This window comes from Tilletiopsis washingtonensis (genome assembly GCF_003144115.1).
Source record: "Tilletiopsis washingtonensis strain MCA 4186 unplaced genomic scaffold FA09scaffold_20, whole genome shotgun sequence".
NCBI classification, from domain to species: domain Eukaryota; kingdom Fungi; phylum Basidiomycota; class Exobasidiomycetes; order Entylomatales; genus Tilletiopsis; species Tilletiopsis washingtonensis.
The window spans coordinates 116,845-136,434 of record NW_020312017.1 but is presented as its reverse complement, the minus strand read 5'-3'; the positions used below and the strand labels follow the sequence as shown (position 1 = coordinate 136,434).

General features: G+C 66.0%; 9 protein-coding genes across 9 annotated transcripts in view; 4 read left to right on the top strand and 5 right to left on the bottom strand.

Annotated features, from left to right (window-relative positions):
- The first annotated feature begins 120 nt into the window (after nucleotides 1-120).
- FA09DRAFT_331761 (PLP-dependent transferase) lies at nucleotides 121-2,689 on the top strand. Its single transcript, XM_025743170.1, has 8 exons — nucleotides 121-455; nucleotides 533-592; nucleotides 650-880; nucleotides 948-957; nucleotides 1,008-1,285; nucleotides 1,349-1,539; nucleotides 1,610-1,948; nucleotides 2,013-2,689. The coding sequence occupies exons 1-8, from the start codon at nucleotides 303-305 to the stop codon at nucleotides 2,458-2,460; spliced, it is 1,710 nt and encodes a 569-aa protein (XP_025596070.1). The 5' UTR covers nucleotides 121-302; the 3' UTR covers nucleotides 2,461-2,689.
- A 95-nt stretch (nucleotides 2,690-2,784) lies between these two features.
- On the bottom strand, nucleotides 2,785-3,620 carry FA09DRAFT_331760 (hypothetical protein). Its single transcript, XM_025743169.1, has 2 exons — nucleotides 3,282-3,620; nucleotides 2,785-2,985 (listed from the first exon to the last, which is right to left on the bottom strand). Exons 1-2 carry the CDS (start codon nucleotides 3,570-3,572, stop codon nucleotides 2,836-2,838), a joined length of 441 nt encoding a protein of 146 aa, XP_025596069.1. The 5' UTR covers nucleotides 3,573-3,620; the 3' UTR covers nucleotides 2,785-2,835.
- A 140-nt stretch (nucleotides 3,621-3,760) lies between these two features.
- Nucleotides 3,761-8,181, bottom strand: FA09DRAFT_362471 (putative Tef2-translation elongation factor 2-putative). The gene is made up of 10 exons (XM_025745477.1): nucleotides 7,748-8,181; nucleotides 6,098-7,688; nucleotides 5,918-6,039; nucleotides 5,349-5,863; nucleotides 4,956-5,293; nucleotides 4,755-4,883; nucleotides 4,545-4,682; nucleotides 4,436-4,487; nucleotides 4,248-4,374; nucleotides 3,761-4,155 (listed from the first exon to the last, which is right to left on the bottom strand). The coding sequence occupies exons 1-10, from the start codon at nucleotides 8,132-8,134 to the stop codon at nucleotides 4,090-4,092; spliced, it is 3,465 nt and encodes a 1,154-aa protein (XP_025596068.1). The 5' UTR covers nucleotides 8,135-8,181; the 3' UTR covers nucleotides 3,761-4,089.
- Nucleotides 8,182-8,357: 176 nt separating this feature from the next.
- On the top strand, nucleotides 8,358-10,353 carry FA09DRAFT_331757 (putative U5 snRNP-specific 40 kd protein). Its single transcript, XM_025743168.1, has 6 exons — nucleotides 8,358-8,610; nucleotides 8,674-8,746; nucleotides 8,805-9,214; nucleotides 9,500-9,835; nucleotides 9,921-10,017; nucleotides 10,081-10,353. The coding sequence occupies exons 1-6, from the start codon at nucleotides 8,383-8,385 to the stop codon at nucleotides 10,092-10,094; spliced, it is 1,158 nt and encodes a 385-aa protein (XP_025596067.1). The 5' UTR covers nucleotides 8,358-8,382; the 3' UTR covers nucleotides 10,095-10,353.
- FA09DRAFT_331754 (SWIB-domain-containing protein) lies at nucleotides 10,250-11,955 on the bottom strand. Its single transcript, XM_025743167.1, has 5 exons — nucleotides 11,210-11,955; nucleotides 11,036-11,116; nucleotides 10,747-10,796; nucleotides 10,663-10,681; nucleotides 10,250-10,593 (listed from the first exon to the last, which is right to left on the bottom strand). Exons 1-5 carry the CDS (start codon nucleotides 11,894-11,896, stop codon nucleotides 10,555-10,557), a joined length of 876 nt encoding a protein of 291 aa, XP_025596066.1. The 5' UTR covers nucleotides 11,897-11,955; the 3' UTR covers nucleotides 10,250-10,554.
- A 205-nt stretch (nucleotides 11,956-12,160) lies between these two features.
- Nucleotides 12,161-13,382, top strand: FA09DRAFT_311465 (ARP2 3 complex 21 kDa subunit; the record flags this gene model as incomplete). The annotated part of the gene is made up of 4 exons (XM_025740665.1): nucleotides 12,161-12,364; nucleotides 12,850-13,039; nucleotides 13,113-13,230; nucleotides 13,304-13,382. 4 exons carry the CDS (start codon nucleotides 12,161-12,163, stop codon nucleotides 13,320-13,322), a joined length of 531 nt encoding a protein of 176 aa, XP_025596065.1. The 3' UTR covers nucleotides 13,323-13,382.
- Nucleotides 13,383-13,406: 24 nt separating this feature from the next.
- On the bottom strand, nucleotides 13,407-15,991 carry FA09DRAFT_331751 (hypothetical protein). The gene is made up of 3 exons (XM_025743166.1): nucleotides 15,690-15,991; nucleotides 14,754-15,455; nucleotides 13,407-14,670 (listed from the first exon to the last, which is right to left on the bottom strand). The coding sequence occupies exons 1-3, from the start codon at nucleotides 15,971-15,973 to the stop codon at nucleotides 13,551-13,553; spliced, it is 2,106 nt and encodes a 701-aa protein (XP_025596064.1). The 5' UTR covers nucleotides 15,974-15,991; the 3' UTR covers nucleotides 13,407-13,550.
- Nucleotides 15,992-16,139: 148 nt separating this feature from the next.
- FA09DRAFT_331750 (hypothetical protein) lies at nucleotides 16,140-19,035 on the top strand. Its single transcript, XM_025743165.1, has 5 exons — nucleotides 16,140-16,676; nucleotides 16,759-17,296; nucleotides 17,355-17,642; nucleotides 17,696-18,007; nucleotides 18,064-19,035. Exons 1-5 carry the CDS (start codon nucleotides 16,213-16,215, stop codon nucleotides 19,018-19,020), a joined length of 2,559 nt encoding a protein of 852 aa, XP_025596063.1. The 5' UTR covers nucleotides 16,140-16,212; the 3' UTR covers nucleotides 19,021-19,035.
- FA09DRAFT_362465 (putative IDH1-isocitrate dehydrogenase [NAD] subunit 1, mitochondrial) overlaps nucleotides 18,993-19,590 on the bottom strand; it is a gene marked incomplete at its 5' end in the record, with an annotated part of 2,443 nt that continues 1,845 nt past the window's right edge. The window contains one exon of the mRNA XM_025745476.1: nucleotides 18,993-19,445. Within this exon, the coding sequence (XP_025596062.1) occupies nucleotides 19,396-19,445 (50 nt within the window). The 3' untranslated portion in view covers nucleotides 18,993-19,395. The remainder of the gene's footprint in view (nucleotides 19,446-19,590) is intronic.

The following is a 19,590-nucleotide window of genomic DNA, read 5'->3' as shown; positions in this document are numbered from 1 at the left end:
CGAGAGCGATGCCACGTGGAGCTCTCCCCTGAGTCACGTGTGATTGCGTGCTTTGCGTCGGCGGCGCCACGTCGAGCACGCCATCGCGAGCGCCCGCTGCGCCCTCTGCTTTCCCGCCCACCTCCCGCACACGCACCTCAGACCGCTGCCCTCCACCTTGCCCCCCCCTTGAGAAGTCCCGCTGCTCTCGCTCCTCGCCCTGCCAAGCCCTCCCAGATCTGCTGTTCCCACGCCAGTGGCCTCGTCCCTGTCGATCCCTCCCGCTTGCCGTCCCTCCGCTGCCCCAGGAGAGCTTATCAGTCATGGCGCCCTCCGCCAACTCGCCCATCGCGCCGCCGCCCAGCTCCATCCCGCGCCTCGCTGCGCGCGGCGAGGCCGAGGCGGCCAAAGTGACGCCCTTCTGGGCCACCTTTGACCGCATGCTCAGCGATGCCTACTGTGCGCGCGACAACCCCGTGCGTGTGTGCGGCGTTGCAGAGTCACTTGGGACAGCAGCGTGGGCCTGGCTGCAGCTGACACAGTGCTTGACCAGAGCGGCATCGTCAACCTCGGCATTGCCAACAACAGCCTGATGGAGGCCGAGCTGCTCGACGTACGTGCCCCTCGCCTTGTCCCCCTCACACTCACTCACACATTCTCTCTCTGCCAGTTCTTCCACCGCTCTCTCTCCCTCCACGCCAGCGATCTCACCTACGGCACCTCCCTCTTCGGCTCCACGCGTCTCTTTGCCGCTCTCTGCTCGCACTACAACTCGGCCGCATTCGCCCCTGTCTCGCCCGTGCTGCCTTCACACCTCATCACGGGCCCCGGGTGCGGCAGCTTGCTCGACCAGGTCTTCCTTCATCTCGCCGGCGATGGCGATGCTGTGCTTTGTGCGGCTGTGAGTCGTCTCACTACACCGCGGGAGTGCGCGAGAGCAGCCAGCTGATCGCCTTTGCACATCGCAGCCTTACTATAGTCAGTTTCCGTCCCCTCGCTTCTTCACGCTTCACTAACGCCCAGTGCAGACGGATTCGATGCCGATCTCAACACGCGCGCCAACGTCACCTGCGTCCCCGTCTTCTCGCCAAGCACCGACGGCACGAGTGCCGTCGACTTCAGTGGCGAGACGGCGCTGCGTGGCTTCGAGGCGGCGCTGCAAGGCTTGCATGCAAAGCACATGACATGTGCGGCGGTGCTGCTGTGCAACCCGCACAACCCCTCGGGCAGATGCTATGATCGTGAGGCCATGCTCGCTTATGGCCGCTTTGTCGAGAAGCACGATCTGCATCTTGTCGTCGACGAGGTAAGCCTGCGTTCTCTACCACGCGACGCACACACCCCACTGACTCTCTTCGCACATCGCAAGATCTACGCACTGTCCACGTACAAGTGCAGCACGGCCTTTGGGCCCGATCAGGGCTTCATCAGTGCGCTCAACATCGATTGGCTCAAGGAGGCCGGCTGCCATCCGGGACGCGTGCACATCGTCTCGAGCAGCAGCAAGGACTGGGGCATCAATGGCTTCCGCGTGGGCAGTCTGATCAGCCAGCACAATCCGTACGTTTGGCTCTTCCGCCTTGCGACGTCGTTCGGGAATCTGACAAGCGAGCCCCTTACGTCTGCGCAGCACGCTGTTGAAGGCAATGATGAGCACTGCGAAGCTCTACATGGTCTCCTCTCCCTCCGACGCACTCTTCTCCGCGCTCCTCACCCACCCGACATTCTACGGCGCCTTTATCCGCACCAACCAGGCGCGCCTGGGCGCCGCCTATCGACTTGTGACTCAGTGGCTGCAGCACCACGGCATCAACTACTCGCCCGCCAATGCGGGACACTTTGTGCTGGCCGACTTGGAGCGGTTCATGCCAAGACTGCTGAATGGAAGGAAGCTGACGCCGCAGGAAGGCGAGACGGCTCTGTGGGCTAGAGCACTGGATCATCGTGTCTGCGTGACGCCGGGCTCAAAGTGAGTGTTGCCTCCTCTCGTGCGTCCTACACGGTACGGCCACAGCTCATCACTGCACTCGCAGCTACCACCACCCTCGGCTCGGCATGTTCCGGCTCACCTTCTCGCTGCCCGCACCCGCCATGCTCGAGGGTCTCTCTCGTCTCGAACGCGCGCTCGGGCTGTCTCCCTGGGCGCCTCCCTCTCCCTCTGCTCCCATCTCCCTCGGTCTCACGGCAGCCGAGATTGATGCTCCTCTGCGCGAAGCGGCGCTTGCGCCGCCCGGCAAGATCGAGCACTTCCAGCCGGAGCCCATGAGCGTCAGCAAGGCGCTCAGCCCGGGAGCTCAGGCCGTGGTGACGGCGCTGTGCGGAGGCATGCCGCACCTCAGCCTGCAGGACAGCGACGAGACGCCCGAGACGCCGAAGCAGCAGAAGCAGCAGCAGCAGCCCGAGAAGGACCGACGCGACGAGGTGCACGCCAAGCTGACGGAGCTTCTGGCTATGATGAAGACGGCACCTTGCGCTTGTTAACTCGCCCTCTCTCGCGCTTTCACCTTCCTTCTCCTCCACCGCTCCATCTCTCCGACGACTCTACCTTCGCCTCGTCTCTGTACTCTGCTTAACGACCACCTCTATGTGCTGCCTCGGCCCCCATCGTCGGCTGGCCGACACCGCCTACCTAGCTCCCCTGTGCTCCATCTCTTCTGTCCCGCCTAGCGACTCTGAATGCGATGCATCCCTCCCTCCTCGTCTATGGTAGGAATCACATTGGTTGAGTGCGCCGATTACAGGATACGTTGACTGCAAGAGACATGTCATGATGTTGACGTGCCCTCTCCCACCTCACCTCCTCCTCCCTGCCCCCCCCTGATCTCCCTTCGATCACCTGGAAAGGAATCGCGACGCTCATCGCCGTCCGCCGAGGAAGAGACGGAAGCGCTCGCCAAACGACGGCGACACGTCCTGTCCAGCCGCCGCCTTGTCGATGGTGGCTGTCAGGCGCGAGTAGTAGTCCTTGTTGGACGCCGGACGGAGAATCTTGTCTGGTGTCGGGTGCTGTTGATGGATGCCGTGAGCAGATGAGATGAGAGAGCGAGGACAAAAGCATGCGCGAGGACAGCTGGCTGGCGACATTGAGGCAGGCAAGATGCCGTTTGGGCCTGCGCTGCACACGAGAAGGGCAGCAGGCGGGGCGCAGCTATGAGAGCAACGATGGCGCGAGCAAGCAGACGACGAGAAGCATCGATGTTGCAGACGTCGGTCTCCATCTAAGCTCTCGCATCGCGCTTCTTCGTCGGCCCCGTTGCAGCCTGTCTTGCCGCTGGCCTCGAGCTCGAGCAGCCGGCACTCACCTGCTTCGACGCCTTGCCCTCCTGGATGGCCTGCAGCGCCTCGAGCGCCGCGCGAGCCGCGCCCTCGTCGGCGGCGCTGAGCTGCTTGAAGTCGCGCTCCGGCGCCGCCGCGACGTCGGGCAGCGGCGGCTGCGGGTCGGGCAGCTTGGAGGCCGAGGCGGGCGTCGCGAGGAACGTCTCGTCGGCAAAGGCCTGGATGGCGCGGCCCATCTGCGCGTTGGGACGCAGCGGGTCCTTGGGCCAGGACGAGGCGAGACGCGTGAAGGTGGAGTGTAGTTGACGCGCGGCCATGGTGAGAGAATGCAAGGAGGAGGAGGTGGTGAAGCAGACGTGAGCAGGCGAGGCGTGAGGTAAGAAGGCCTCGCTCGAGGCGCGAAATGCAAGACGCGCTCGCTGTGGAGGGCCCGCGCCGTGCTGATGCAAGCGTGTGCTGACTCAGCACGCCGTGCCTCCGCAACGAGCAGCCTCCGCTCGCCTCTCGTCAGCTCCCCGCGAGCGGAGAAACGCAAGAGTGCCCCAGATCGCAGATCGCCGATATTCACTCGATGCTCTTACGGACTCAGTCTCCGGGCGGCACGGGCTCAACAGAGATGACGGAGAGGGACAGGCTTGCCGAGTGCACCTGCGGGCCTCCGTGACGCGCTGCCCCTCGCGCTGCCCCTCTCGCGGCCCCTCGGCGTCTCAGGTGCTGCCTCTTGGCGCATGACATGCTGAGCCGAGCCAACCATGCACATGCTCCCTCAGACCTCATCACCATCTGCGATTGGCTGTGCTTCAGGCGATGGAGGGTGCATTCTATGCGGCGTGTCTAGTTGCTCTTCAGCGTCCGCTGCTTCTCCGCCACTTCGACGATGCGCTTGTCGACGTGCATGCCCTGGCAGGGAGCACATGGGAGGCAGCGTCAGCCGTCAGTGCAGCTGCAGCATCTTGCACAGCTGGCAGCACTGCTTGCGTCGTCCCACTCACCTTGCGCAAGCGCACGGCGTCCATGTAGCGCTTGGCCACATTCTCCCGCTCGCCCAGCACACCCAGATCCTCCAGCTCCTCCTCGGTGCGCGGCACCCAGAACGGGTCAATGTCGAAGAGCTCGTAGCTGAGCAGCGGCATGGGGCGTCAGCGGGAGCATGTCGTGCTGACAGGCCGCTGACACTCACCCCTTGAAGATCAGCTGCGGGCTTGCGGCGCCGGACGTGCGCTTGCGGATCTCTGCGGGGAATGCCTGGTGAGCAGGGCGAGTAGCGAGCAACAGCGGAGAGCACATACCGTCGGCAAAGCCAAATGACTCGACGACGGGCAGCACCGAGCCGACGGTGAAGAACGACGTGCCTTCCTTCATCTCCTCGCTCGTGATGCGCCCACGCCGACGCGAGAGCACGGCATGCACTTTGCCGAGCACGTCGGCTGTTGAAGGAGGGCCGGACGAGTCAGTGCTCTGCAAACGCTGTTGCCAGCGAGAGCGGCTGCGAAACTCACTCGACGCCTGAATGTCGCACGAGTACATGGCCATCATGAGCCGCGGCGACCAGTCGAGCAGCCCCTGGCGACACGCCTCGCGGATCGACGAGATGAGTGAGCCGGTGACCTGCGAGAGCTTGACACGGGCTGCTCGGCAGGGAGAGGGGCATGCTCGTCAGCTGCAGCTCGTGGGCTACGCTCAGGGCGCCTGCAACTCACCTCCCTCCTTCTGCGCCACCTCCTTGTCAACCTCAACGCGTTCTACAAAGTAAGCCAAGCCCTGCACCGGCTCCGCACACATCGGTCCCTGCAGCGTAGCGATCTGAAAGCCCGTGTCGACCGAGTCGACGAGGTCGCGCGCGCTCCACGAAATGTCGGTTTGCGCTGGTGCCTCGTCGGCGTCGTCTTCAATCCTTGCGGCTGCATCTAGCGCAGTGGCCAGCTCGGCGCCGTCTGCATCGGCACTGCTAAGGCCATGCTGCGCTGAGGGCGTAGGCAGCCCGGAAGAAGGTCGTCCGTCCTTGAAGGCGCGGCGCGGCTCGGTACGCTGTCGCAGGCTGTGCAAGAGCGTCAGAGTTTGCTGGCCCGAAGAGGGTCTGTGCCGGCACTCACGACTGTGCGCTGAGACCAGCCGCGTCAACGAGAAAGTTTGGGCCGACCCGACGCGGTCCGAAAGCCCAGATCTTCTCCGCCACGTCCTTCCACGCCGGACCTTCAGCCTGCAGGCGAGCATCGAGTTCCGGCCAAAAGTCCTCGGGCGACACTTCTCTTGCGCCATCCTTCTTCGCCTCGGTAGTAGCAGCAGCACCCGCCGTGTCTGCCTCGTTCTCGTCGACTTGCTGATCCGCACTGGCAGCGCCTCGTCGATCGCGCGCGAGGAGCGTGCGCATGGTGCGGGTGTTGGCTAGCAGGAACGCCAGCACTGCCTCTGGCAGAGGCACGGCGCGCACAGAGTACTGCACCAGTCCGCCAGCGACAGAGCCGACGATGGTGCCGCGCTGAGCGCCCTCTGTCTTGGGCGGCGGCATCTCGGCTGCGCGCACGGCCGTCTCGCGGAAGGGCACGAGGGGCTTGGATGCTTGGATGGCGATGCGCGCAAAGCGCTCGCGCAGGTCCTTGAGACAGCGCTGCAAAGGACGTGCGTCAGCAAGCTGACGGGGAACCGCTGCCTGGCCACTGACCTCGAGGTGTAGCTCGCCAGCGCACAGAATGACGTGCTCGCCTGTCTCTTGCACAAGCGTCTCGACACACGGATCTGCCTGGTTCAGCAGACGCAGGCCCTCGACGAGCTTCGGCATCTCGGCTGCAGGGTGGAGAGCGTCAGCACTGGACAGGCCCCTGCCAGTCGCGAGACAACTCACTCGGGTTCTCCGGCTCAAGTGCCACGCGCACGATCGGCGCCGAGAGCATGTTGACGCCCGCGAGATTGACGAATGCTTCGCTGGCCTGTGCCGCATCGGGCGTCTCTGTCGCATCGCCGGCCGGTGGTGCGCAGAGCGTGGCATTGCGCAGCACTGTGCCCTCGAGGCCGCGAATGGCAAAGACGTTGCCCGCCGGCACCTCGGTGACCGCGACGAGGTCGCGGCCCATCATCATGTACAGGCCTTGCAGCGTCACCTGCTTGAGATGCCTCGCGTTGGCGGCGTGCGAGGGCGGCAGGGAGGCATTGTACTTGGGCAGCACGGCCCACAGCGTCTGCCCAACGCGCAGCGTGCCGCTGTACAGCCGCGAGAAGCCCAGCACCACCTCCTCATCCTTGCGCGATTCCTCGTCTGCCTCTTGCATCGCATCTTGCCGAGGAGCAGCGCTCGAGCCAGAAAGCTCCTCAAGCGGCGCGCCCTCTGCTGCCGGGCTCGAGGCAGGCTCCTCGACGGAGGCGCCCGTGGCAGCCAGCAGCGCCTCGCGCGCCGCCGCGGCCCTCTCACGAGCCTCGCGTCCGCGCTGTCGCATCTCCTCTGCCGTCATCTCCTTGCGCCGTGCCTCGGGCAGCTCTCCTCTGCGCACTGCAAACATCTTGCTGACATAGGCGCAGCGACGAGCCTCGGGCCCCGAGCGCGCCTCGAAGAGATCCTGCTCGAGCGGCGAGGCGGGCTCCGTCTTTGAGAAGTAGCTCAGGCCAGGATGCAGCAGCTTCGGCACTCGCGTGCGCTGCGCCACCGAGGGCGCGGGCACGCACTGCACCAGCGCCGAGAAGGTGCATGCCGCCAGTGGCAGCCACTGCGAGAAGATGGCCGGCAGCAGCTGCGACGTGTCCTTTGCGCGCAGGTCGCGCGGTGCGATCTTGAGCTCGAGCGCCTTGACGATCTTCTCGATCTTCTCCACGTCGCGATTCCCCACGCTCTCGTACACGGCCCACACGTTCTCCAGCACAAACTGCACGAAGAGGGGCTTGAGATTCTTGCCGAGGCGTTCCTTCTGCTTGTGCCCAATGACGCGCTTGCCCTTCGGGTCGAAGAAGAAGTCGCCCCACAGCACCTTGCGGAAGCGGCTCTCCTTGATGCCGAGCTTGCGCGAGTAGAGGTGCGAGAAGCGCTCCAGGCGGAATGCCCAGTTGTCGATGGCGCTGGCAAAGATGACATTGCCGCGCGCCGGGTCAAAGTAGATATCCTCGTCGTCGAGCTCCTCGTAGCGCTCCTCCTCCTCGTCGGCATCTGCCGCGCCCGCCTCTGCGCTGCCGCCCTCGCTGGACTGGCCCACGACGGACTCGCCGCGCGCCTCCTTGCGCGCCTTGAGGCGCGCCTCGCGCGCCTCGTGCCAGCGCAGGTCGTCTTCCATGCGCTCCGAGGCAAAGAAGGAGCCCATGACGGCATTGACGTTTTCGATGAGCTGCTGCAGATGGTGGTAGGCCTCCGAGGGCGAGAGCTTGAGCTCGTTGACGAGGCGGTCCATCTTGTTGAGCACGAGGATGGGCGAGAGGCGGTCGGACCACGCCTGCCGCAGCACTGTGATCGTCTGTCGGGCACGCACCGTGAGCGGAGAGGCGGGACAGCGCGCAGGACTGGCACACTCACTTGCGTGCACACGCCCTCGACGACATCGACGATGACGAGGGCGCCGTCGCATAGGCGGCTGGCCGTCGAGACCTCGCTGCTGAAGTCGACGTGTCCGGGCGTGTCGATGAGGTTGATCATGAAGCTCTGCACGGCGCCCACCTGGCCGTCGTCGCCGTGCGTGCGCAGCTTGAAGCTGAGGCTGACGGCGCTGCTCTCCATAGTGATGCCGCGCTCCTGCTCGTCGTCGCGCGAGTCGAGGTAGCGCAGCTTGCCCGCCTGGCGCGCCGAGATGATGCCGTTGGCGGCGAGGAGCGAGTCGGCGTACGACGACTTGCCGTGGTCGACATGGCCGATGAGCGTGGCGCAGCGCACATTGGTGCTGCTGAATGCCTTGCTGCTGGCCATGCTGGCGAGGGTGTGGGTGGGTTGGCCGCGAACGAGGCGGCGCGAAGAAGCGCCGAGTGGAGGTGCTGAGCAGGGCCAGCGCTTCTCGCGCCCGCGGCGGGGCGCGTCACGTGCAGCCGGCAGCCGCACGGCCGTCGGCACAGGCAGCTCTCAGGCGGCGGCTGACGGCCACGCGGCGCGCGTCTTGCGCTCTCTCCACGTCTTCCCGCACCTCTCGCGCCCACTGCCCGCCGCTCCACTTCTGCGCCATGGCCGACACGAAGCGCAAGGAGCCCGACTCGTACGGCGCCGCGGCGCCGGCGCGCGGCAATGGCACGGCGCTCGCCAAGCGCGCGCGGCAGGAGGCCGACGGCGATGCCGGGCAGCAGGTCGCCATCAGCTCTGCCGCCAACGGCAAGGACAAGGGCCTGATCCGCAGCGTGCGGCGCACCAGCAGCCTCGCGGCGCCGATTCTCGCACTCACGGGCGCACATGGCGTGAGCTGGCGTGCGACCCTCGTGCGGCAGCACCTGTGCTGACATTGCTGCGCTCCGCCTCAGGCTGAGGTGCTGGACGTGGCGTTCTCCCCAGACGGCGCATACATCGCAGCCTGCTCCATCGACCGGACAATCTGTGCGTCGCGGAATCGCAGCCGCCCGTGTATCCGCATACTGACAGGCGGGCCGTGCAGCGCTGTGGACGACGTACGGCGAGAACAGCAACCTCGGTCTGCTGGCCGGGCACAGCAAGGCGGTGACGTCGCTCTGCTGGTCGCGGCAAGCGCCCTCACACACACCGCGCCTCTTCACCGCCTCGGCCGACGCCACGCTCATTGTGTGGGATGCCTTGAACGGGCAGAAGCTGCGTCGCCTGCGCGGACATCACGGCATCATCAATGCCGTCGCCGTCTCGCGCGGCCCGGTGCGCGGCGCGGCAGAACTGCTGGTCAGCGGAGGAGACGATGGGAACGTGATGCTGTGGGACTGGGAGAACAGCGGGAAGCCACGGGACAGCTTCAAGGTGGGATACCCCGTCACGGCCGTCGAGTTCAGCGAGGATGGAAGCCAGGTGTATGTGGGTGGCCTGGACAACGAGATTCACGTGAGTCGACCAGAGCAGCTGCAGCGGTCAGGCGGAGTCGTTGGGAGCTGCTGGCGCCGGGGCCTCGATGTGAAGGGAAGCTCGGATGTCCTGCAGGCGACTCAGGCGACTTTCTCTCCTGTCGCGCAGCAGCTCTGTAAGGTAGCACGCACCGCGCACCTTGGCGCACTCGCCTGCTGGCCGTAGCAATCGTGCTGCTGAGGCGCGACTGCGGGTCCGCTCAGTGCATGAGACTTGGGCCTTCTCATGCCAGCTTCGGGCCGCTCACTGCTCTCTTCGCGCCAGGTCTACGAGCTTGCGAAGAAGGAGATTGTCTTCTCATTGCGAGGGCATACCGACACCGTCCTCTGCGCGCGGCTATCTCCCTCAGGCACGCAACTGCTCTCGACCAGTGCCGACGGCACCGTGCGTCTGTGGGACGTGCGGCCTTTCGCGCCCGAGCCTGCGCCCGGTCATGTGGGCGCGCCACGCCTGATACGCACGCTCGCGGGGCTGCCGATTGGCTTTGAGCAGGTGCTGATTCGCGGAGCGTGGGCACCAGACGGCAGGAGAGTCATTGCGGGAGGTGGAGATGGGACGATGAGTCTGTGGAACACGGAGACGGGAGAGCTGGTGTACAAGGTGCGTTGCCAGACTGTGACACATGCAGCTGCGGAGCTCCTCGCTGACGAGCAGCGCGTGTCGTACGTGCTTCGCTCTCCTGCAGCTGCCGGGACACAAGGGCAGCGTGCCGTCTGTGGCGTACCATCCAAAAGAGCCCATCGTCGTCTCGTGCTCCTTCGACATGAGCCTCATCCTCGGCGGTGAGTGCAGGCAGCAGCAGCCGCGCGTTGTCGCAGACGAACTGCATGCTGACCATCGCGCAGAGGTCGAGCCGTGAGCATGGCGGCAGAGGGATGCGACGAGATGGGAAAGCAGAGCAATGCAAGCTTGCTTCCATCGCAGCAGCACATCAGGATGCTGCGTCTGGCAGGTGCGCTCGCAGCGCGCGGCGAGCCTGCAACGCAGCTGCGCAGCTGCTTCATGCATACGACAGCCTGAGCAGCTTGTGATTTCGAGCGGAGCTTGATTCGAAGGGAGATGGACAGAGAGAGGCATTACGTGACAGATGAAGACTCGGCCCGGGGAGCTAGTAGAGCGAAGAAGAGAGGATGAGGTGCATGGCAGAGAAGGGCGTGGATGACCGATGCCTGAGCAGGCGGAAGCAGGGCGGGACGAAGAGAGCTGGGCAGAGCAAAGCTTGAGGGCATGAAAGGATGAAGAATGAAGTAGCAGAGCGGGCGGTGACGAGAATGTGCAGATGCGGAGAGCGGGGCCGGCAGAGATTTGCGATCGCGCGTTCACGCTTCATCCGGCTTTCTGACGTGCTGGCTCACGAGCTGTTGCGAGGGGCAGGGAGATCAGCTGAAGCCCGCTGGCAGGCAGAGGAGGAGGGAGAGAGTAGGCACCTTTGCCATGCCGAATGAGCTGTGCGAGACAGCGCGGCGCGTCAGCAAGACTCAGGGGCATGTACAGAGAGAAGGCCTACGCACTCGACTTTGCTCTTGCCGAACAGCGCTGTCAATCGTTCGTCGCAGATGATCTGTCAAAGGAGAGACGAGGCGACGAAGCATGTCAACAAGAGTCTTCGAGCCTGCGTGTCGTCCTTCGCAGCTTGCCGCACTGGCGAGAATAAGGCTGGTTGCGCAAAATGGCCGTCCTCGTGCGCCGTGCAGCGCCTCGCCGGGGCCCGTTGCCCTACTCGTCTCTCCCTTCTCGCCGAACTCGCCGCCTCTTGCTTTCTGCACCGCCCTCGCACTGCCAGCAATTCAGCACACGCACCTCTCGCCCGTTGTTCGGGTTCTGCAGCTTGCGGTCCTTGATGTACTTCCACAGCTGCTTCGTGATCTCGTAGCGCGGCATCTGCAGGGGGAACGCAAGCGAGCACGCATCAGCACACGCATACACGCGCCATTCGCAGCCGCATCTGCGCCCCCGCAGGCCGCCGGCACTCACCTGATCGCCTCCACAGATCTCCGCCATGGCTGAACTGAGCAGCACGGGCCGGTTGAAGGGATTGTTCGGATTCTTCGGCTTCTCCTCGCCGTTCGTCGTCTTCTTCTTCTTGCTGCTCGCGGCCTTTTTCTTCCTCGATCCCGACGGCGTGCCTCCCACCTCCTCATCGGAGGAGATGATGTCGTCCTTCTTGCTCGTGCTCGCCGTCTTCTTGCGCTTCTTGGAGCCGTTGGCTGCGCCTCGGGTGGACGGCCCGGCCGCTGCATCTGCATTGAACTGCGCCTGCAGCGCCTTTGCCATCTCTGCATCCTTGTTGTCCGGCGGCGGCGCGCTCGAGTCGCCGCGCACGCCGGCGCCGGGGAGCGCAATGCCTCGCACGCCGTTGCCCGGCAGTGCGATGCCCGGCGGCCGCGGCGGTGCAGCCGCAGCCGGCGGCGGAGCGGCAGGCGCGATGGGCGCGGCACCACGCGCGACGTTCTCGGCGTCGAGCTGTGCGAAGCTGGCGCGGATCTCCTCGTCGATGGCCGCCTTGTGCGCCTTGTTGCTGACGTCGAGGCCGAGGCGCGTGAGGTGCGCCTGCGCGGCCAGCTCGGTGCGCACCTTCTTGGCGGAGATGGAGCTAAGGTCGGAGGCGCGCAGGATGGCGAGGATGGGCTGCCGCAGCGAGGCGCAGGATGGCGTCGCCATAGTGGGCTAGCGATGGAGGAGGATGAGGCGATGAAGGTGGGAAAGGCGGAGCGAGGCCGGCACTCCGCTGCTGCTGTCCAGGAGCCGCTCCGCTGGGCGCGTGCCTTGCCGCTCGCGGCGTGCCTGCCAGCAGCGACGCGGCTGCGCGCGCCTCATCACGTGCGGCACGCCAGCGGATGCGGTGCGCACGGCCGTCTCTCCACACTGGCGTGTTCGGGCTCCCTGCCTGCTCTCCACATCACCTCCTCCCTCCACACACACACCATGCCCGCCTACCACTCCGCCTACAACGACGCCGACGTCGGCGCCATCGCGTCCATGTCGCTGCTGCCCATCCGCACCCGCGTGCGTGGGCCCGCGCCGCCGCTGGCCGATGCCGACGCCATGGACATCGTCGACGAGGCCATCGACCTCTTCCGCGCAAACTGCCTCTTCCGCAACTTTGAGATCAAGGGCGGCGCCGATCGCGTGAGTGAGCGCATGGAAGCGGCAGGCAGCGTGGATGCTGCATGGACGCGAAGCCCGGAGAAGGTCGGCTGGGCTCGCTGAAGGGTCGAAGACGGGCACACTGCGCTGCACGGGCCAAGGGCACTTGCATCCGCATCTGGATGACCATCAGCGAGCCTCAGATGCATGTGAGGTGTCTGCAAAGTAGGCAGGCCTGGACGTGCTCGCTCAGTGCGCTGCGTGCTGCTGCCGGCGTCACTCGCTGGTGATGCGCACCGGCTGGGGCATATCGGCAGAGCGCACGGACGCTCTCGGATGCCGCCGCCACAGCTGGGATCCATCCGACCAGGCTGCAGTCGCTGCCTTCACTGGCTGCAGCCGCGGCACTCTGTGTCCATGCGGAAGCTAGACCTGGCTCGGCGTCCTGCAGCATGCCGGCACCTCTGGGCGCGATACACGTCCTCGCCGCGCCTTGCTGTTTCCCTGCTGACCCTTGTTCCCCACAGCTCCTCATCTACCTGATCCTCTTTATTTCCGACTGCCTCTCGCGCATCGCCGGTGCGCGCGTGCCCATGTCGCAGAACGAGGCGTCGAAGCAGCTGCAGTCGTTGAGCGTCGACAACTTCTCGCTGCCCGGAGACGCCTCTTTCCCGCTCAACAACCTCTACCAGCCGCCTGCGAGCCGCGCTGAGGCCGGTGAGTCACGCTGAATGGAAGTGTGCTAGAAGCGAAGAGTAGAGAGGCTGATGTGGCGGACTCGCTGCGGCAGAACACCTCCGCTCGTACCTCACGCAGCTGCGCACCGAGCTCGCTCAACGACTCGTGGAGAAGGTGTACATCGACGGCAAGCCGAGCAAGTGGTGGCTCAGCTTCACGAAGCGGAGGTTGTGAGTGGTGGTCAAGCGAGACACGACTGCGGGTGCGCGAGAGAAGCTGACCGCTCGTGCGCGCGTGCTGCAGTATGGGCAAGAGCCTCTGAGGGCTCGGCGACGGCCGCCACGAGGGAGCGCGACGCGGTGGGAGCAGGCAGTAGGGCGGGCGGCAGTGCGGTAGAGGCGGGGAATGGATGACGCGGTTCTCATTAGCTGAACGGAGGGAAGAGCTCGAAGCTTCGTGACGTGAGTGATTAGCATTCTTGAGGTGACGAGCGAGCTATGTCGAGAGAGAGAGACCGAGAGATGTGGGGAACCGTCCAGTCGGCGGACGGTCAGACCTTCCACACCGAGCCGTCGCGCTCGCGAGCGCTGAGGTGCTTGTACCTGCCCGTGTTGAACTGAGCCTCCTGGCTCTCGTCGCCGAACTTGCGCAGCTGGCGCTCGAGGCGCGGCGCGTACGACTGCACGACGCTGTCGATGTCGTCGCTGCTCGGCGTGCGGCGCTGGTCCTGCACGTCTTTGACGAGCTGCTTGAACGCCGCGTTGGCCTTGACGGCGCGCATGGCGTGGAACTCCCAGTGCGCAAGACTGTGCATCAGCTTTGCGCGGAGCGCACAGGAGGCGCCGAGATAGAAGCTGCGCGTGCGAGTCTTGGGATCGTGCCCGCGGCGCTCGACGACGTGGTTCCCTTCTCCGCTCGTCGAGCACTCCGACGACGTGTTGCCGTCCTGCTCGGGCGTGAGCCACGCCAGCGTGTCGCGGTCGTAGAAGCGGCCGGAGAAGGTGAAGTAGCTGTCGCGCGGATGCGAGGCTCTGCCGCACGCGGCGCAGCCGGTTCCCTCTTCCTCTGACGACACCGGCCGACGCTCGAAGTGCCCGTAATGGCGGAGATGCCAGTAGAAGGATCGGCGCATTGTCTGCGTTGTCAGCGCCTTGTAGTGCCCTGCGACGAGCTCTTGCAGCCGCGCGCGCGATGCCGCCATCGCCATGACGGCGTCGCCGCTCGCGTCCGTCCCGAGAAGCCGTAGCGTGATCCAGCGCACCCACGCCTGACAGTGCTGCAGCGTCGTCATGCGCACGAGGCCGGTGCCCTCGAGAACGCTAGCTTGTCCTCCTGTCGGATTGCGAGACGACGGGCCGCTGCGATCCGGCCCGCGCGGCCGTGCCGGGAAGAGCGCCTTCTCCTTCCTCGACTTGACGCGTTCCGGAGGGTGCGCGTAAGGGTTCGGAAGGGCGTCGTCGGACTTGACAAACGAGGAGTCGGAGACGCTGCTGCTGTCGTCGGACGAGTCGTCGTCGTCGCTGGACGCAGAAGGAGTGGACCACGACGTTGGCTCCTCCTCGGAAGAAAGCCCTTTGGCTTTGCGCTCGCGCTTCCGCTGGAAGAAGGCCATGCGTCTCTCCCTCTCGCGCTTCGCTTTTGCGCCTGAGGTGCTCGCCACGTACTTGTCGCTGTGCGAGGCACGTGTCAGCACGACATGAGCTTGCTGCTCGACGCAGGGCCATGCTTCTCTTCGCGCCGGCCGCGAGCTCACACATTGAGGTCCTGCCGCAGATCATCATCATCATCCGAGCCCTTCCTGCGCTGCTTCTTCTTCTTCTCCTTCGAGCTCGAGCTCTTTGCGCGCTTCTTCTTCGACGAGCCACCGGCGCGCTGCTTCTTCTTGCCCTTGCTTTTACGAGGCGGTGCCGGAGCGTCGTCGCTGTCGTCCTCGGAGGAGATAGACACAGCGCGCTCCTTTGCCGTCCTGACGCGCTTTACGACCGGCCCGGCGTCAGAGTCCTCATCGGAGTCCTCGATCGGCGGCGGCGCGAGGCTCTGCAGCAGCGGTGGCGGCGAAGGAGAGAGCAGCGCGGCGGCAGTCGCATCTGCTGCTCGGCTAGGAAGCTCGGCAGCCACCTCGGCTTCGTCGTCCTCGTCCGACGAGAGCGCGCCGCGAAAGAGCCCGTTGTTGCGCTCGTGCGCGATGGGTGAGGCGACATGCTGAGCGCGCAGCGGCGCCGCGCGAGCCGGCGTGCCAGAGGCTGCGACGCTCGTCGTCGCCGTAGGTGCCGCCGCCGCCGCCGCTGCTGCTGATGTTGCTGCTCGTGGCTGCATCGCAGCAGGCGTGGCGCTCTTCGACGCGCTCGTGCGTGCCGGCTGCGGTTGCGGCTGCACGCGCGACGAGGAGGCGACGGGCGCAGCGGGCGGCATGATCTCGTCCGAAGAGCTCGCTGGGTCGTCTGAGATTTCGATGCTGCTTCGTGGACGGGCGTGAGCGTGGCCCGCAGCCCGACGACTCCTCTGCAGCAGATGGCGAGACGGCTGCGCCGACGTCGCGCGCCGACTCAAGTGCGCCTCGCTAGGGCATGCCCATCGGCTCGCAAGCTGCGTCTCGCTAGCGCGACGCGCTGCTCAGCGCCCTCAGCGCCGTCCTGGCAGCTCCATTCCCCACGTCGCGTCTACTAGCATCATCATCGCATGTACTCACATGGCCGCTTTGCCCTTCTTCTGCTTCCCTGCGCTCTTCGCCTGATTGGACGCAGCCTGACCCTTCTTTCCTGCTGCAGCGTCCTTCTTTGCCTTGGCTGCCCGCTTCGCGCTGACGCGCTCGCGGATGGCACGCATGTACGCGTCTGAGTGCGTCGGCGGCGCGGCGCGCACGGGCACGACGACCTCGACGATCATGCCGGTGCGCGGATGAGGGAGCGATGTCGCCGGCGCTCCGTCGTCCGAGGAAGCCTCGGACGAGGCGGGGATGCGTTGGCGCGGCATGGGCGAAGATGATGGAGGGAGGAGAGAAGGAGCGAGGCGCGGCGGCGCTGAGCGGCGCGTGGCCCCAAAAGTGGAGTCGGCCAGCGAAAGCAGCGTGGGAGCAGCGGGCGGGCCGCCGGCGAGCGCAAGGAGCAGCTCAGCAGCCCAGCTCCGCTCGTCGGTCGTCCTCACCACCACACCCTCCGCACCACGCTCAGCCGCTGCCTCTCACGGCGCACCCTGCGCGCACTCGCCGCGCCATGCCGCCCAAGCCCGACGCCGACGCCGCCATGAGCGACGTCAAGCCCGCACAGGCCAGCGGCAGCAGCAGCGGCATCAAGAAGCGCAGTGCCTCGCCGCCCGCCGCTGCCGCCGCCGCAGCGCCGACGGGCTACCGCGACATTCCGCTGCTGTCGTGCAAGCCTGCCTTCCTGCAGAGCAAGACGCATCTGCTCAAGTTTGCCTCTTCGTTCCCCGTCGATCCGCGTGCCGCGCCCTTCGTGCAGCCGCTCAAGCTCAACCGCAAGGGCGCGCCGAAGCTCAAGGCGCCCAACCCCAAGCCAGGAGATCCCGTGCTGGATCGCTACGGCAACCCACTCGTCATCATGGCGCCGGACCCGAACGACCTGCTCGGCAAGGAGAAGGCCGTGCCCGTAAAGTGGCCCAAGGACGACGAGGAGATCCGCGCGCTCGAGGAGCTGCTGGCAAAGACGAAGCAGGAGAAGTGAGTGGAGTGCAGTCGAGCGGCGGCTGCGCGGCCGGCATGCGCCACTCGTCTTGCCGGACTCTCACGCTCCTGTCGTCAGAGGGCCCTCGGCGGACGCCTCGCTCATCGCGCCGACGCTCTCCAACGTGTCGCAGCGCAACAAGGCGCGGCTGTTCCAGAAGCGCGTCAAGGAGGTGCACAAGGCCTCTGCGGTGGCACGGCGCACCTGGAACGACGAGCGGCTGCCGTGGGTGCTGGAGGACTTTGACACGCCGCGCGAGTGGACGTCGGCGCGCAGTGCGCCGCCCAGCGGCATCAATGCGCTGCAGGAGGCGCTCGAGGCGAGAAGCAAAGGGCTGCCCTCGGTGCTGGACGTGAAGCCAGAGGAGCTCGTCAAGGAGGAGAAGATGGAGGAGGGCAGTCAGATGGCTGCTGCGGCACGCAAGAAGGACGCAAACCATGCGCCGTGGATCGGCAAGCTGGAGGGCGACGCAGACGACGGAGAGAACCACGTGCTCTTCGTCTTTGACGCCGAGGGCGACGGCGGCTTCCGCGTCGTGCCGGTGACGAAGAGCTACCGCTTCCTGCAGAAGCCGAAGCACGCAAACGCCATCAGCTGGGAGGAGGCAGAGAAGGAGGTGAGTCTTGTGGCCCATGCACGCAGAGGTGCGTGCGATGCTGACGCCCTGCGCACAGTTCGAGAAGCATCAGAAGGCTCGCTCCGACGGCGCCTCGCGCTGGATGATGCGTGCGCGCGGCGATGATCCCATTGGCCTTGCAGGGCCCTCGAGCGCCGGCAGCAGCAGAGCAGGCGCCGGGCAGCGCGTCAAGAAGGAGGAGGGCGACGAGGAGTTTGCCGCCGTGCCCGAGTGGAAGCATCTGGCGCTGCCGGGCGCGTTCAACAACCTCGGCGGACGCGCTCGCGGACAGCCGCTGCCCGTCGACGGCGCGCCGAGAGATCGTGGCAGGAGAGGGCGGGACCAGGTGAGCTGCTTCGCATTGCTCGCTCGCTGCAAAGCCAGGCTGATGGCAGCTAGGACGAGGGCACGTACGGCGAGGTCGACTTTGAGGAAGAGATGGCCGACGACGACGACCACAACGAGGGCGAAGAGTACGACCTCGGCGACGCCGACACGCACGAGCTGGCCGAACGCATGAAGAAGGAGATGGCGCGGGCGGAGCAAGCATCGGACGACGAGGAGGATGATCTCTTCGGGCCGGAGCCAGGAAGACGCACGGACGACCAGCTGACAGGCTCGGGGAGACAGATGCAAAAGATCGTGCGGGCGCTGGCGCGCAACCAGGGCAACGAGGCGTACGAGGAAGACGTCAATCCCTACCTCAGCGACGTGAGCGCGCAGCCAGCAGAGGCTAGCGGGGCAGTGAAGCTGACATCTTTCCGCAGGACTCGGACACGGAGGACACGGCGATTGCCAATCCGGAGCGAGCGCTGCAGCAGGTGCGCGAGGAGAAGGAGCGCGAGGAGCGCGAGCGGCTCAAGAATGGCGGCAAGAAGCTGGAGGAGGAGCAGGCTGCTGCTGCTGCTGCTGCAGCGGAGAAGGAGAAGGAAGCAGCCGCGGCAGCTGCAGCTGCAGCACGACGCAGTGGCGCATCGACACCCGTGGGCCGACATGAGAAACATGCCAGTGCGGCGCCGCATGCTGCTGCACGCGCAGCACAGACGGCACGACAGGCTTCGGCGCCCGGTGCAGCAGGAGGCGGCACGCATCGTCCGGGCGCGGGACATGCGAATGTGGCGCAGCGAGCTACGTCGCCGTTCGCGCGGCCTGCGGGCGGCAAGAGCAGGAACGCAAGCCGCAGTGGCAGTCCGACGGCCAGCCAGGGCAGCCGTGCCACGAGTCCGATGGCTTCCAGTGCAGGCGCAGCGGCTGCTGGAGCGGCAGCGCCGAGCTCGCCGAGCGGCTCGAAGAAGCGCAAGAGCGAGGCGCCGGGCGGCGGCCAGCATGTGCCCTCCTCGAGCGGCTCGGGCAACAACGACGGCAGCAAGCGAGCACGCACCGCCACGGCCGGCTCCACTTCGCGCGCCTCGCCCATGGCGTCGCCCTCCGGCTCGCGCGCCTCTTCTCCCGGCGTCGCCGGCGAGGGTGGCGCCGCAGCAGCAGCACGACGCAGCAACGCGCCCATGTCGGACATTGAGCGGCACGTCATGGAGGTCATGGAGCGCAATCCGCAGGTGACGAGCACGATGGAGATTGCAAAGATGTTCAAGAAGACCATCAAGGCCGAGCCGGAGAACAAGGCGGCCTATCTCGCCGCCATCACGCGCTACTGGCGACGCTTTGCGCCGCCGGAGAGGGCGCCGGAGGGCAGTGCGGGCGCCGCAAAGACGGAGGGCACGTAGATGGGCGGGCGGAGAGACGTGCGATGCGCAGCTGCTACCGACACACGCAATGCACCTGTCTAGCGAGACTCTCGCGCGCGGGTTCGCCTCGCGCGTCTCCCACATGCTCACCCTGTCGCTCGCGCTTCCTCCCCTCGAGAGCGCCAGGTGTGCTCAAGCTTCCTCGCGTGCGTCTCTATCACTCTGTCTCTTCCAGCTCGGCAAAACGAGAGGCAGATCGTCATTGATCGTCCCGGCTCCCTATCTATACCCATCGCCGAGTCGCAGGCAGTAGCCTCCTGCTTTCTCGGCTTGCTCAGCTTCCCCTTTCTCTCGCTCGCGCGCGCGTGCGCCCCACGCGCGCGCGAAGGCAAGGAAGTCCGCACGGCGCGGCACTTAGAAGTTGTTGATGACGGCCTGCGTGAAGTCGGCCGTCTTGCTGTTGCCTGTGTGCGCAAAACGCTCGTCTCAGCATATGCTCTAGCAAAGACGCGCCATCCGCATCCCGAGCACACATGCTGCATCGCTCCCGCGCTCGCCCCCCCCCCCCCCCCACACTCACCGCCCATGTCGGCCGTCCGCACCTTGCCC